The 15,580-nt window shown below is 48.3% G+C and overlaps 1 protein-coding gene across 1 annotated transcript; it reads right to left on the reverse strand.

The window, feature by feature from the left end:
• On the reverse strand, positions 1 to 10,995 carry LOC144103619 (uncharacterized). Its single transcript, XM_077636287.1, has 9 exons — positions 10,938 to 10,995; positions 10,772 to 10,864; positions 9,471 to 9,563; positions 7,112 to 7,259; positions 6,650 to 6,900; positions 5,047 to 5,690; positions 4,035 to 4,335; positions 3,231 to 3,555; positions 1 to 721 (listed from the first exon to the last, which is right to left on the reverse strand). The coding sequence occupies exons 1-9, from the start codon at positions 10,984 to 10,986 to the stop codon at positions 295 to 297; spliced, it is 2,331 nt and encodes a 776-aa protein (XP_077492413.1). The 5' UTR covers positions 10,987 to 10,995; the 3' UTR covers positions 1 to 294.
• Between the last annotated feature and the right edge of the window lie 4,585 nt (positions 10,996 to 15,580).

The raw sequence follows: 15,580 nt of genomic DNA on the forward strand, positions 1-15,580 counted from the left end.
ACTTTTACACCCCTTAATCTCCCGCCTAGCCTTCGTAAACCAAGTATCTTTCCTTGTGGAGGAAAGAAGCGCAGGGGGAGGGGAATTATAAAAGTCCCTAAAATATCGCTCCTCAAACGACACTGGCGTCAATCTCTTGCATATAGTTTTCCCGAAGAAAGAAGAACGAACAGTGGTGCTGGCATTCGGCATGAAACCCTGCATTTCTCTCAACCCGTAACTTATTACAGCTAATCTCAGTTCCTAACAAGAATACCCGCCCTGCCCCCAAAAGATGGAAGAAGATTGCTCGAGTCAGAAAGCCACGCACGAGCTGTCATAACGCTCGAACGTGCTGTTGCTGCAGTGGAAGACGTTCCGGAATTCCGGCATGCTTAGCAATGGCCACGTGCATCGTTCCAGTGGCGACATAGGGTCTGTGCGCTCCGACCCGCATGACAGCAGGCAGAAGCGCTTGAAGAACACCCGCTGCGCTCTAATCCACCGGTCGTCGGTCATCTTCTCGCTCCAGATATGGTCCCGAAGCGCGTCCAGGGCGGCTCGGGCGGAGCGCATCCAGGCAAAGACGCTCGCCTTGTAAACGCTGGACCTCGTTGGCGGAGGTTCGTCGGGGTGGCTGATGATGTAGGGGTCCGCGTGGCTACGAAGACAGCCCGCCAGGATCGAGTACGAGAAGCTGGCGTCACTCTCCCACAGTGTTTCCGACGACGACACGTTCCAACTGCGTCAAGTAATCAGGGTGTGCTATAGACGTCCTTCACGCGTCATGAAAACACTGAGGCGCTTATCGCGGTGGGGTGCCCATCACCATGCCTAGCTTGTCTACGCCTCGAGAGCCGTGCAAGTCTCCTGCGGCCCCGATGTATAAATGCCATTCTTCGTTGCTTTAGAACAATACCTGGAAGAGGAGCTTTTTTGAGGCTAATCTGAGCTGTACCGCATGTTTCAGGGAAAAATAAGTAATTTTCAAAATGCTGCAGGGTTGGCGGACATCAGAAAACCGGTGAATAATCTTAACTAGTCAGCTGGTCAACTAATTTCCAATAATTAACTTTTTAACTATTGTAGTTGGGCATCTGGGGTCGAATCCACGAAAGGGTTCGCTTGGAACGCGTTCGCTTTGCCGTGACGTCAATTTGACGTAGGCATCGGGGGAGAAGGATGGGACGAACACTGCGGGAGGACGAGGGGAAAGGCAACAGCCAATCGCCTTTGTTGGGCGGTCCCATCTCGGTTGCTTGTATTTTTAAGGGCTATATGCTAACTTGGGCGCGTTTTTAACCTCTCGTGCCGACACGCACGATTGCCTGAGCGACGGCCAAAACCGTCCGGCTCACAGACGACTGCGGGAGCCGTATAGTTGCCTCGCTGCCGACTGCCGCCTGGAAGCCTCCGGTAGCGAAGTATAGCGCGCAGAGTATTTTGTGCTCTGTTGTGAGCGCACTTTTCCTCGTTGGTCCAAGGTGGGGGTTTTATCTCTTTGCATAGCCGGCGTACAAATCCCTTCGACGGCCTGAAATGCCTTCGGAAGGCATCGTCACGCATGTCGAAAGGATTGTCATGCACGCGCGACCACCGATGCCGCCGCTAACATTCGCTGAGCACCGTTAACAACAGCGGAGCAACGGGAGGTACTGGCATGTTTCTTCTCGCGCCGAAGCGAACGCCGCTTTCAGGGTTCTACACACAGAGCCCCGCCGCGGTGGCTCAGTGGTTAGGGCGCTCGGCTACTGATCCGGAGTTCCCGGGTTCGAACCCGACCGCGGCGGCTGCGTTTCGATGGAGGCGAAACGCTAAGGCGCCCGTGTGCTGTGCGATGTCAGTGCAAGTTAAAGATCCCCAGGTGGTCGAAATTATTCCGGAGCCCTCCACTACAGCACCTCTCTCTTCCTTTCTTCTTTCACTCCCTCCTTTACCCTTCCCTTACGGCGCGGTTCAGGTGTCCAACGATATATGAGACAGATACTGCGCCATTTCCTTTCCCTCAAAACCAATTATTATTATTATTATTATTATTATTATTATTATTATTATTATTATTATTATTACACACAGCGACCGAACGCGTTCGCTTTCACTTGATTGACATGTCTCGTGACGTAAACAAAATCCGCGGTCCCTCCTCCGTGAAGTGATGTCACCGCCAGCGGTGACGACACGCAGCTAATGGAGCGAGGTGGCGAGAGAGAAAGCGAACGCGTTCCAAAGCGAACTGTCTCGTGGATTCGGCCCCAGGCTGGTTGGATATAGAGATTTGTAGCCGGTGGTTAGTAACCGCCATACCAATTTTTAGAATTTCGAAAACGCGATTACCTTCGCCGCAGTGCCTCGACAAAATGTGGCTGCATCGTGGCAAAATACATGCGTAATCGAAGAGCATGCAGGAAAAGCAACCCCTCCAGTGCACGTAACTAGTCGAAATAGCTACATATTGTCGAGCCACAGCGCAGAGGGTAATCGCGTTTTCGAAATTCTGGATACTGACACAGCAGTTAATAACTAACGACCGGCTACACATTCTTATTGCCACCATGTGCCTAACTCTAATAGTTAAAACGGTGATTATTGGAAATTGTTAACCAGTCTACTAATTCAGATTCATTGGTTTTCTGGTGCCCGCAAACTCTGCCAATACCATGCCGCGAAAACTATATTTTTACCTCGAAAATCATATATTCAAAATGCCTTCCCTGAGACATCAGGTATAGGACACGAGGGCGGAAGTTGGCTTTCCCGAGGATGTATCAATGGTCGTCATATGTGGCTGAGGTGGGCATCAGTTGATTCATTAATAGGTAGCAAGCCAATGTGTGGAAGGGAGTATCAGTTTTCTTCGCCAACAAATCTACTAGGAATGTTTTTCCTTCTTTAAAGTACAGCGTGCCTCAGCCTTGTGCAGACTGCTCAAGAAGTCTGCACCACGCCGTCAAAAGTGATATCGAAAATCAGTCCTTGGTTTGGCGGAAAATTGCTTGTACCCGCCTTGATTGCAGGTTCAGGTGGATCTACTTTCACGCATGTGTGCCCATTAAATGTTAGACCCTACGACCAGGCGTCCACCTTTATGCAGGGAAGAGCAGCACTCGAGCGCTCTACACAAGGGTGACGCACACTGCACACCTCGAAAATTACTACAGACGTTGGCATAACAAGCCACTATATCTTTTATACCTTCGTCTCGCAGCTTTTATGCCGTTTAATACGATATTACTGTGGGCACTCCAACAAACCTGGAGTAAGGCCCAACGGCCTCGGAAAGCGCCTTGGCCACAGCCACACCCACTGTGGCGTAGTTGACCTCCGCGTTACTGGACACGGCGTACATCAGGGGTCGCTCCAAGTACGGCACCGGCAAGATCACGTTACCGTGTGGTTCCCGGTAGACAGGCCACTGATGAGCCCACAAGCGCGCCGTATCCGCTTCCGCTGCTTCCGGTGGCGCCACTAGTACCGTCTCTCGGTGCGTGGCCAGCCGAAGCGCGACGTAACTTGCGGGAAAAGCCCGGTCCAGAACAGAAGTTGTCCTCTCGACCAAGTATGTCAGGTTGTCAGCCCCTAGTAGACATTTAGATGAAGGAATCATAAGCAAAAGTATTGTTCAGAGTCGTAGCCTATGTCGCGACAAGGAAAATTAATTTTTTCGTTATTCTCTTTCACCAGGGTTACTGCAACAACTTCCCGCTAGACTTTGTATGTGTACCGGCCAAGCCGGTTTTCACTGAATTTCACGCAACTATAATGCCATTTTATGAACGTTTGCTTACTGATGTCTAAAATGAATATATGCAACGGCTCCTCGTGGCGTTCGTTTGCTGTTCCCGCCTAAATTTTAAGCATTTGTAATGTTTTCTTTGCTTTCGAAGAATATCTGGGTACTCATGTCTTTTCCGCCTTCCGCGTATGTATATTTTGCTCCATTATCATTCGCATTGGGCGTAACGAGCCACTTCAAGGAATACTCAATCAATACAGCGCTATGGTATTTCTACAGAAGTGTGCATTCTTTTTCAACAGTCACGCTGCAACACTAGTACCTGGTAGTTGATTATACCCGTCGCCGGCTGGAAAGAACCCCTTGAACGACGTAAGGCGCAGCTTTTCTTTGGCCAGAGAGACCGTTGCGTTGCCCAGCCAATCCGGTACGATTCTTTCGCGGATGAGCTCGAAAATGCTGGCGTCAGGCTGGGGTTCATCCGAATTCTCGGAGAAGCTGAGGTTTCGTACGAACACGTGCCAGTGAAGTTCTAGCGCTTGGTTTACGGCGTCCAGGCAGAGGTAGTCATCGTTTCGGGTCCCCAGTGGCAGGTAGCGCCTGGCGTAGTCGAACCGAAGAACCTGCATGTGCCGTCGTTCCAAGTAAGGCATGCATGCGCACAAACTGATCTCAGTGACTTACCAAGCCTGGTTAGATCATAACTGCAATGCACAATGTAAAGGACACAGGACAGGAAAGGTAGCTCTTCATGTTACCGTTCCTCTCCACTGTGGGCTACCGTAATGTCTTCTACCGCTATACGGGGCTGATTCGCAAGAGGCCTGTTCATAACTAAATGGCATTCCTTTTGCGGTAATAAGACGAAAACGTGTCAAATTCCAGAAAGTATGGGAGGCGTTCATTAGTTCATAAATTTTTGCGCGCAGTACTATTGGGGTGGCTGGTAATATAAAGTCACCGCTCAAAGTAAGCAGTCAACCTCGAGCTTAGCTGGACTCCCAGAACAGCCTCTATGTTAAACAGCTACGGGTAGCGCTAAAAAAGACGACCCAAGGCGCCCGTTCCTTACGGCAGCCAAGGCGGATGTTTCTGATAGCGAAAATATTGTCCAACCACGGGTGGCCATATATTCGGACATCTGCCACAGGATCAAAAGAATGTACACTACCGTCAGGGCATACCAGTAAAGAAGACACAAGTCAACACATCGCAGGGTGCGGTACCATTATGCGACTGCCAGCCCTGAGAAGATGGTTCTTTAGGGATAAAATGCACAGTTAAAACTGCCAGGCTAAAGTATGAGCAAACCGCCTTGTTCGCTGTTCTCACACCTGAGCCAAGAAGACAACAGTCAGGTACCAGACGGTCCTCCGCGTAGGGGACCCATCGAGGTATTGGGATACGCCACGAGTCTGATTAAAGCCGGTGAAGAAGACGTCCCCCACGTCGGCCTCCGAGAGACCACCGGCCTGGAACAAGCGGAACGCGTCACTCCAAAGCCCCGCAGGAAACCCCAGATCCTGCTTGAGCACCGCTGCATCCAGCCACACATCACCAGTTTCGCCGGTGTCAAAAGATTCAACCATGCTGTCCATATCAATAACGTCGCGAGCTATGGCCCTTGCTTCGTGTGTGGCAGATATTAGAAGTAGCACGCTCTTGAGGTAGTGTTCCAAATTGTCGTCCATATAATCCGCTTGAAGTTGTTGGCGCACGCTTGGTACTCTGTAGAGGTGTAGGTATATGCGCTCTTCTGGGCTTATCTTCCGGCGTGTGATGCCAACTAGACTGTGGAATCCTGTCGCGAAAGATATGTTCAGCGCATGCACCATAGACGCCCTGGAGGTTTCACTCAACAGCAATGTTTTTATGTCGAGAACGTCTAGCATAGTGGTGACGTCACGTTGCAGGTCGAGGTCGAAAGAATTCATGTAGGCGACGCACTCTTCGAGCAAGCTCTTGCCGACTTGAAAACCTGCGTAGCGATAACACGGTCCCGTTTCAATATAAAAGTCTTATACGTTTATGACGTATAGTTGTCTCTACTAAGTTAGCAGAACCTATGTTCCAATGGCCTTGATTATGGCTGTTCCAAATGCTACCGTGTCCTAGCACACCCTCGCGTTTCGACAAACAAGAGATGACCACGGCAATAAAACTTCGCTTCCGGACTAGTTTGCAATGCCTTCGAGATTCGAGAACTTATAGAATTTACTTTCGAGTGCTCTCCGGCTTGCTTTCAAGTACCTTTCTAATGCAAGCGATATAAATAAAATTTGCTTTTTTACCTCTTAGAAGTCCTTTCCCTCCTTAATTCAAGCTTCGATTCGAGGCAAACTCCGATTAAACCGAGACAAGCTTCCTTTCTCCCCACGAAGTGCTTACTCTTTCTGGAGGTCTCTTTCACAGATATGACTAGATAACAGCAGTATTTCGACAAGAGTGGGAATATTGATCTATTTGGTGTTGCTTCTCGGAGAAACTGAAGAACAAGTAGGCAAAGAAAGCTGCAAGTAACGACACCACAGACCCGTCTTGTCAAAGCGTTCTGTAGAGCCCCTACTCGCATGTGTCCTTGCGTACTATTCTTTCTAAAAACAGCGCAAACAATACAAGGACGCAGAGAAGAGGCATACACATGGGTGCCAGTGTGTAACCCGTGTACACAGTACACACAACGCCAGTGCTTATGTCTCTCCTCAGCGGCCTTGCCTTCTTCGCGCTGTTTGAAGAGCGATCTGCTGGTAACGTACCTGCTAGCGCTGGTATGTACCCTAAAACACCAATGATACACTGACGCCACCAACTCTTCGGCTAAGACATCCCTTAAGGCTCAAACCCGCATAGGTAGCCAGCAGAAAAGCTAGGGGGTTGTCGATTTGAACGTTCAACGCCCGTAAGGAAAGTGATCTCCGTAGAGAAGGTTCCTTGTACCTTGAGCTTTGTCGCCAAAGCCAGAAGCGGGTGCCTGTAACACCCTCCCCGCGAGGATCCGGAAGAACCTGTCGTAGGCATCTTTGAGGAAACCTTCTCCAGCGTGCTGTTCGGTCCACCGGTAGCACACATGCCCATAGAAGTCGGCGCATGGGTTCACGTTCGCCTGGACCACAACGTCCAAGTAGCGCAACTCAGGGGCGCAGTCCGGAGACTCGCACTCCGCCAAGGCTTCAACCTTTTGGTGGTGCCTGCGCTGACGCGAGGTGGGTTGGAAAGGGGACGCAAGACACATGTACCGTGGACGAAAATTGAAGACCGGTGACAGCTTGTTCAAGAAGTGGAGAATGGGCGCGTATAAAAAGATCACATAGATGCAGATTGCGTAGGACATTGGGAAGAACACTAGACTGCAGACAATACGCCAATACACGGAAGCCAGAAATCATGAGAGAACCGCACCTGCCGCGGTGGGCGATGGCCAGTGCCAGAACAACAAGCACGATGACCAACATGACGGTGAAGCTGCAGCAACATGTGGCGTTAGCCACCCTGCGCTGGAAGGGCGTCATGTCAGCGCTGGTGCTCGGCGATTGTCGCCTCTTCATCTCTGAAACGAGTCGGACATGGCGGGTGCTGGTGTCCCTAGCTGCTAAAGAAGAAATTTCTAACGCTGACTGCTAAGCTTTACGCAATGTTTGCAGATTGCAACTTAGTGGAAACGCATACCTAACCTGTGCATACGCTTTCCTAGGTAAGAGGGCCTACCTTGAAACCATGCTTTGACTACATTAAGTGCACACTAGACCACTATTCTTCATGAAAGTGGATTACATCCTTCCTATGTCTTATATTCCAGATTCACTATGTAAGCTGGAGCGTGGTGGTGCACTCCCAGCATGTAAACAGCCGCGGCGGCTGCGTTTTTATGGAGGAAAAACGCTAAGGCGCCCGTGTGCTGTGCGATGTCAGTGCACGTTAAAGATCCCCAGGTGGTCGAAATTATTCCGGAGCCCTCCACTACGGCACCTCTTTTTTTTCCTTTTTTTCTTTCACTCCCTCCTTTATCCCTTCCCTTATGGCGCGGTTCAGGTGTCCAACGATATATGAGACAGATACTGCGCCTTTTTCTTTCCCCCAAAACCAATTATTATTATTATTATTATTACTTTTTATTCAGGAAAACGCCCAAGAATAAGCATATTATTTCTGCCTCGTGCTTTCAGCTCTCAAAAACCGAAATGCGTTGAATTTAACAGTACCTTATCAATGCCCTAAAAAGTAAAACGGCATGCGAGATTTTGCAAGCAAAGGGTAAAAAAGACCTCTTCGCGCAAAATTACATCTGTGATTCCCGTTAGAATTTAGCCTCGCATTCACAATGATATCTTGCTAAAAGATGCACCATCATTTGCAAAACTGCACCTGTATTTTCGCACGAAATGCGTTGTCGAAATAGCAAAGCCATTGCTACACAACTACGATGCGACTGCCTTTGAGAGGCCAGAAAATGTCCCTACTTTCCGTTTAGATGGTACTCCATCGGTGTTGGTTTTACCAACCACTATGCTTTCCGGATGGGGATGGCCGACAGTCCTGCCTGTGAAAGCTGTGGTTGTGAGGAGACCATCGCTCATCTTCTCTGTGAGTGGCCTGGATTTGCGAGTGCACGACATACACTGTGTTGTGCCCTGGACTGCCTCGATCCTCGCCCATTAACAGAGCAAAAGAACTTCGGTCCGTGGCCACAGCAGTCGACTGGCCTCAAGGCATACAAGGCACTCTTTGCCTACTTGAGAGCGACTGGATTGAGTGACAAATTGTGACAGCGTTGTGCGTGTGTGTGTGTGTGTGTTATGCCTTTTCCCCTTCTCTCTTCCTCCTTTTAGTCCCCTAATTCCTCTTCCCCAGTGCAGGGTAGCCAACTGGAACCCCTTTCTGGTTAACATCCCTGCCTTTCCCTCCTCCTATTTATCTATCTATCTATCTATTTGCTGTCTTTTTTTTCATGGTGACCTGAGATTTCTGGAGTTATTTTCAAAGATGTACGTTTTTTCCTACTTTTCATCAAAAGAATAGTTTCTTTCTGTGATGGGCTGTTTATTCAAAGCATGCTTATATAGCAAAGAGTGTCGGCAAATCCAAAATCTTGCTGCCAACTCCGAACTTCGGCTAAGGAACGTGTTGTGAATGCAGACCGAAGAAATTCCCGCATGTCTCGCCTTCTGTCAGACCCGAGCAGTGGTTGTAGATTTCTCTTGTTGTTACCTTCCTGGACTGTTTGTTATATTTCTAAACAGGTAGCCTTTTTATTTTATATATGTCAACTAACGAAACGGAGTTTGGCGTGTCAGGTTCGCACAGAATAATGATAATGTTTAAGAGTCAGAACGAGTTTCCGTCGCTAAAGACAGCTGTCTGTAGTACACACAACGGCGAACATGATTTCTTTCCTTCTTTATTTCCTTATTTCTCTCTTCTTTCTTTCTTTCTTTCTCTCTTTCTTCCTTCCTTCCTTCCTTCCTTCCTTCCTTCCTTCCTTCCTTCCTTCCTTCCTTCCTTCCTTCCTTCCTTCCTTCCTTCCTTCCTTTCTCTCTTCTCTTTCTTTCTGCGTGAGGAAGCCCAGCGCGGCTGGCGCAGACAGTCAAAGCGGCGGCGTCAATCCACTACTGCGAGCGAAGTTCAATACGTATCACCGCATTGCATCGTGTAGCGTTCGGTCGTGTCTTATCAATATATACACACAGACTTTGCCGTATCACTATCTAGCTGCACGCTACATCTGCGTGCCTTACAGAAACAAACACGTAGGCATACTTACCCACTGGCGAAACTTCTATAGGATGCGGAGGAGGTCCATCTACCACAACTTTGACTGGAACGACCACCTTCACTTTGCCACTTTCGGGTGGTGCTTGAAATATAAGAGACGAATTTTTTCACAATGACTTAGAACAAAAACCTCTATATTCGCGGCTTAATTCTACGATAAACATTGCCTTAAAAAGTTGTGTTCGCACAGGCGCTCACAGCTCGCATTGTGACGCATCTGTTGCAAAATATTTACTTATTTTCCTGCGGCTTCGATTAAAATTGCTTGGTAACAAAGCCGTTATCAAGCATAAACCAGGGTGGTCGACGCAAGTGGCCATGTGTCACGTATATACTCGCTAAAAGGATACGCCTGGTAACACACTACCGTGCAGCTAATTGCATGCGGTAGCCTGTCACTTTTAGGCAAAGCGAATGAGGGGAAGAGTAATGGAAGTAAAGGAGAGGACAGAGTCGGGCTGATTGGTTCATGTTGAATGGCACAACGAAACAGCGCTGACTGACCGGACGGAAGAAAAAAAAGACACATGCGCCGTACCATTCAGTAACGAAAATATCTGGACTTCGTTTATGTGTGCACAATGCAGATAAGAAATTGAGATAGCAGCTCCCTGCGTCCTGCACTCTGAACATCTAAGCCTGAGGTTTTTCATATAGCTAATTGTAATATTAGAGCAAAAGATCCTCGGTCCGTGGCCACAGCAGTCGACTGCCATCAAGGCATTCAAGGCAGTCTTAGCCTACTTGAGAGCGACTGGATTGAGCGACAAATTGTGACAGCGTTGTGCGTGTGTGTGTGTTATGCCCTTTTCCCCTTCTCTCTTCCTCCTTTTAGTCCCCTGATTCCTTTTCCCCAGTGCAGGGTAGCCAACCGGAACCCCTTTCTGTTTAACATCCCTGCCTTTCCCTCCTCTTCTTTATGTATCTATCTATCTAATTGTAATATTACGCCTGAAAATCAAGCGCTACCTAAGTCGAAAACAACGACAGAACCGCGTGAAAAATACGATAAAATGTTTAGAATAGTTTTGTCGGAACAACAAAATTTCCTGTTTTGTAAATCTTTTTCTGTCCTACTTTAGTACTTCTGTGTAGTCTGTAGTTCCGTAGTACTTTTCTGTAGTAGCTACACAAAATTAAGCTGTTAATATAACAATTACACTTCCTACTACAAGTTCTTGATCTAAAACATTACAGAAAATCTGCTTTAACGACAAAAACTTTTCTGTTGTGTTTCTATACTGGGTAACATTCGGGTACCACAGCAGGCGACAGAGGCTACGAACTCACAGCTGCTCTCACGCATTCGCGAAGGCTCCGACTCTTCGAGCTCACTCGACGACCCCATTGCGCTGGTGGACGACGCAGGGCTGATCCCTGGTTCTGCAAGCAACGGTTGTTCTGTTTTACGATACAGCAGGCTCGAGAATGGCACAAAGGTGACTCGGGTACTCACTGGGAGGAGATTTTCCGGAGGATGGGTTTATCTCTCGAAGAGCAGCCATGGCGGTTCTCTTTCGTCTTCTTTGTATACGGCGCGTGTTAGCAGAACGTGCGCGGTTACGCCGCTAAATTCAACGTCGCCACTATGGCAGATAAAAGGTCACGGAGAAAGATAACAACTCTGATGCAACACAAACCCCGTCGATAAGAATTCAGAATGGCGCAAAGTGCGCAAATCATCACCTGTAGCCTGTGGTCTCTGTTTTCAGAATGTTTACCAAGAGATAAATTCGCAAATGATGCTTTTAGAGTGTTGCTAAAGACGTGCTACAATATAGATGCCGTTTAGCCAGGAAAGAGTGCCATGCACGCCGTATAATAGTTAGAATAGCCGACTCTGCTGATAAAAGCATGCGACTAGTGCTTCATCGCAGTGTAACTTCGTAGCACAGCGGATAGGTGGCGCCGCGGCATAATTATAGGTTTTGCGGACTAAGACATATAGAGTCAGGTACCACGAGATAGACACGTTGTGCATTGCGTACGGAGAGGAGGAGGAAACGGCTGAACACTTGATACTTTTCTGTGAAGGGCTTCACCCTGCAGTGGAAAGCAGCGGGGCTGATTTACCCAAGGCATTGCGGTTTAAGGACAGTGAAGGGAAAGTAGACTTTAAGCGGGTAGAAGTAACCAAGCAAAGGTTATATGATTGGTGGCTAAGAGCAATATTACAAGAGTAAACTTTCACAAGTCATGGCTAGGTGGCTTGAGCCACCGGCCGATTTAAAGGGTTCAGCCGTATCCATCCATCCGTCCGTCCGTCCATCCATCCATCCATCCATCCATCCATCCATCCATCCATCCATCCATCCATCCATCCATCCATCCATCCATCCATCCATCCATCCATCCATCCATCCAGGTATGTCTATAATTATAGACATAATTAAATTAGATAGGTGGCACCGCGACATAGTCATGGGTAGGTGGCTTGAACCACCGCCTGATTTAAAGGATTCAGCCTTATCCATCCATCCATACATATATTGTTTAGTGCTTTGCAAATTCACACCGCTGGCGGCCTCACACAGGAGTGAAAAGCAGAGAGGTGGTTAGCACAATCCCCTCACCACGCTTTACCGCCTGTCCGAGGCCGCCACCGCGGCGCTACGGCGTAACCCAGTAGCGATGGATGGGGACGCTCCAGTCTCGACTTGGCAGGTGGGCGGGCTGCTGACAGGAACGTGGCGCCATCTGGGCGATCTGCTCACGTGCAGTATGTAGTACTTTTAGCCGCATACCGCCACCACTACCGCGCCCCGCCATTGCTCCTGAGCAGGTCACCCTGACAACGCCAGATGGCACCACGTTCCCGTCAACAGCTAGAGTGCCTCGATGCGTGAGCTTCGGCTGAGGACAACTGCGCCGTCCGCTACGGCGGTCCATTAGCATTGCTGGCCTCTGCACTCCGCATCTCTCAGCTGACATTTTCCTTGACGACGTATCATCAGGTGGAAATTCTTGCGTAGTAAAGGGAAGGGTGTCATTCACTTCTGGTGAAGAATCTTGCGTGGCTGCATCGTCACTCAGTAATGCAGGCACAGGCGCTCTTCGCACTTTAGGAATTTCTCGAAGCAGATAAATAAAAAGGGAGAATGCGCGTTACATATAAATAAAATAGTGGCGTGAATAGAAGGCGCGCCAAAAAATTTACTGTCTATGTGCACGAATCATTTCCTAGCACCCCTTTTCAAATGAAAGTAATCTGGCGATAAACAGCTGTGCACCAAATTCCAGGCTTGGGGGTCATTTCACCGTTTAAACACTGTTGGCGCAGCATCCGGATGAGCTTCTTCCACCCATCCACGCGGTTCTATTCAAAACTGTTGTCATCGAAGTGAGCTTGCAGACGAATTTGAGGCCGAAATTAGAGGCGTGTTTCCGGCACGGAAATGAAGACAACACACACAAGTTGACAAGCCGAACATAGTGAAAATATGAGGCGAATTTCTTGAATGAGCTGAGCATCTGAATATGCGCGTAACATTATGTTCTTTTTATCTCATTCACTCACTTAATGCGCCAAAGCAGGACGAAGCGTAGGACTGATAGGCAGCGAAGGTATCTAACATCGCATACGTGTCAAAAACCACAAGAGAAAATGGTGGACAATTAATCCATATTGCTTCCTGTACAACCCAGTTGCACATTAATTGCCGCAACTTATCGGCCTATGCTTGCCCTTACGCACTTGCCTTGATGCAACGTTTGGGCGACGACCGCGGTTCGCCGGCTAGAGCTTTATAAAAGCACATTTCGCATACATAACTGAGCACGCGGAATGGAATTGCCAACTCCCATGGTAGTGCAACTTAATTACTTTGCTATTCTTTTTCCATTTTTTTCGTGCCGAGCAAGACCAATAGTGCAAATAAGACATATAACAAATACTGCCCCTGTACGAAATTTACCGACCCACCCGCAGTATCGATAAATCGCAATAAACAGGACTGAAGTGACATGCGTCATTTAAGCTGCAAACACACGAGGAGTTGGTCGGCCGCCACTTCTCACGCTTGACCCGAACCAGCCACCAAAGTCTTCTCTTTGGCTATCTTAGAAAATGGAACATCCTCCAACCATTAATCGAATGGTTGGAACACTGAGGAACACAACATCCAGACATGCCAGGTCGATGAAAGCCGCGCAAACGCACCAGCATTTCGCCTACGCCCGGACGGCAGTGCGGGGATGACGATGTGGGCAACACAATGGCGGACAGAGCGCGCGAAAACCGGTCGAGGCCAACTTTGGTCGAGGCGGCGTCGACTGGTTCAAAGGGTGTCCTGACTCTAAGTGGGGGCGCGCGCATCGAGGAATCCTAGTCAACAGCCTGCCCACCTGCCACGTCGTGACCCATCAGCGCGGGCAAAGTAGCGGGCGCGGTACACGGTAGTGGTTATGGTATGCGCCCTGCTAAAAGAAACCAAGTATCTACTTTTACTATACCACGTACCGCTACCGTAATCGCCGAACGCGTCCCGTCACTGCGCACGATTTGATTGGTCACGGCACTTCAGGCTCGCACGCGGGATGGATGGATGGATGGATGAATGGATGGTTGGATGGATGGATGGATGGATGGATGGATGGATGGATGGATGGATGGATGGATGGATGGATGGATGGATGGATGGATGGATGGATGGATGGATGGATGGATGGATGGATGGTAGGAGCGTCCCCTTTGAAACGGGGTGATGGCAGTTGCCACCATGCTCAGTTTTTTTCCTTTATTTTTGTTTAACTGTGCTGTAACTTAATAAAATTCGCCATTTTCTTTAAGATACACCTTCCTACACCGTTAACCTTCTTTCACTGTCTTTCACCTCTTGTACCCCACAACGCCCTATGTTTCATTATTCCAGCATCTCTGCGCCCTTTTGCTATGAAAGAGAGCTCGTGCTTTTCCGTGTACATCTGCCCTTCATTTACCCATACCCCGAGATATTTGTATTCGGCCACTCGGGATATTTCATGGCTTTGTATTGTATGCTCTTGGTCAGTTGAAACGTTAAAAACCATCACACCTCACTTAGTAGCGCTAAAACTGAAACCTAGACTGTCTCCTTCGTCTCCACAGCAATTAACCAAAATTTGCAAATCTTCCTCGCAATCTGCTAACAGTACAATATCATCCGCATACATTAACACGGTAGTCGTTGCTCACCAACGCTTCCGCCTAATCTGTATGACAGATTATAAGCTAGATTGCTTCCTTGTAGCCTTCTCTCCATACTTATAAAGCATTAACAGCAGCGGTGATAGAGGACAACCTTGCCTTAATCCTTTGTGTACCTCGACAGTTGGTGCTCTCTTGATTCCTTCCCATGTTGTTTAAGCTTCAGTTTCTCGATATATTTCTTGTAAAAAATCAATTACCTCATTGTACTTTAAAGGCGCCAACCCCCCCCCCCCCCCCCCCACACGCACACACACACGGGAGAACAGAACGGGACAGAGCGCCTCCTTGTCTCGTGCGTGTGTGTGTGTGTGTGGTTTTGGCGCCTTTAAAGTACAATGATCGATTACCAACTAGCCCAACAAGAAGTTCTCTTAATTACCCATGACCGACACCTTCATCCTTTAAAATGTTCCACAGAAGTTTCCTCTTCACGTATGCACCGCTTATGTCCAGGAAGGCTAAATACAGAGGTCTGTTTTCCGCCTTAGCTATTTCAGTGCACTGGGTAAGCACGAACAGGCTATCATCGAAGCGTTTACCACTTCTGAACCAGTTCTGAAGTTCTCCGCGTATTGTATTACTTTCCACACATGACTGCATTTTTCTTTTCACCGCCTGCGTCGCCAGCCTGTATATAACTGATGTTATCGTAATCGGTCAGAAGGATTTTATGTTCGTTTTATCGCCTCTCCCTTTATAAATCAAATTGATTGAACTCTGTTGCCAGCTGTGCGTAGTTTGCTTACTTGTTATTACTATCTCCAATGCTTTTATTAGTGTTTCCTTGCCTCTTGGGCACAGTTCGTTAATCAGCTTGATTGGAATTGCTTCTATCCCAGCGAACGTGCATTTCGGAATATTTGCTTCTGCCTTTTTCCAATTAAGATTGGTCAGTTCTAAGCTGTTTTCTA

Source organism: Amblyomma americanum, chromosome 9, assembly GCF_052857255.1.
Source record: "Amblyomma americanum isolate KBUSLIRL-KWMA chromosome 9, ASM5285725v1, whole genome shotgun sequence".
In the NCBI taxonomy this organism is placed as follows: domain Eukaryota; kingdom Metazoa; phylum Arthropoda; class Arachnida; order Ixodida; family Ixodidae; genus Amblyomma; species Amblyomma americanum.

What these genes read in the sequence shown, in the direction of transcription:
- LOC144103619 (XM_077636287.1), bottom strand. Translation starts at nt 10,986, where the DNA reads ATGGCTGCTCTTCGAGAGATAAACCCATCCTCCGGAAAATCTCCTCCC. An exon ending in CTTTGGCGACAAAGCTCAAG is followed by an intron (nt 5,691 to 6,649) that starts GTACAAGGAACC and finishes ATCGCTACGCAG; the next exon opens with GTTTTCAAGTCGGCAAGAGC. An exon ending in CGGGTATAATCAACTACCAG is followed by an intron (nt 3,556 to 4,034) that starts GTACTAGTGTTG and finishes AATGTCTACTAG; the next exon opens with GGGCTGACAACCTGACATAC.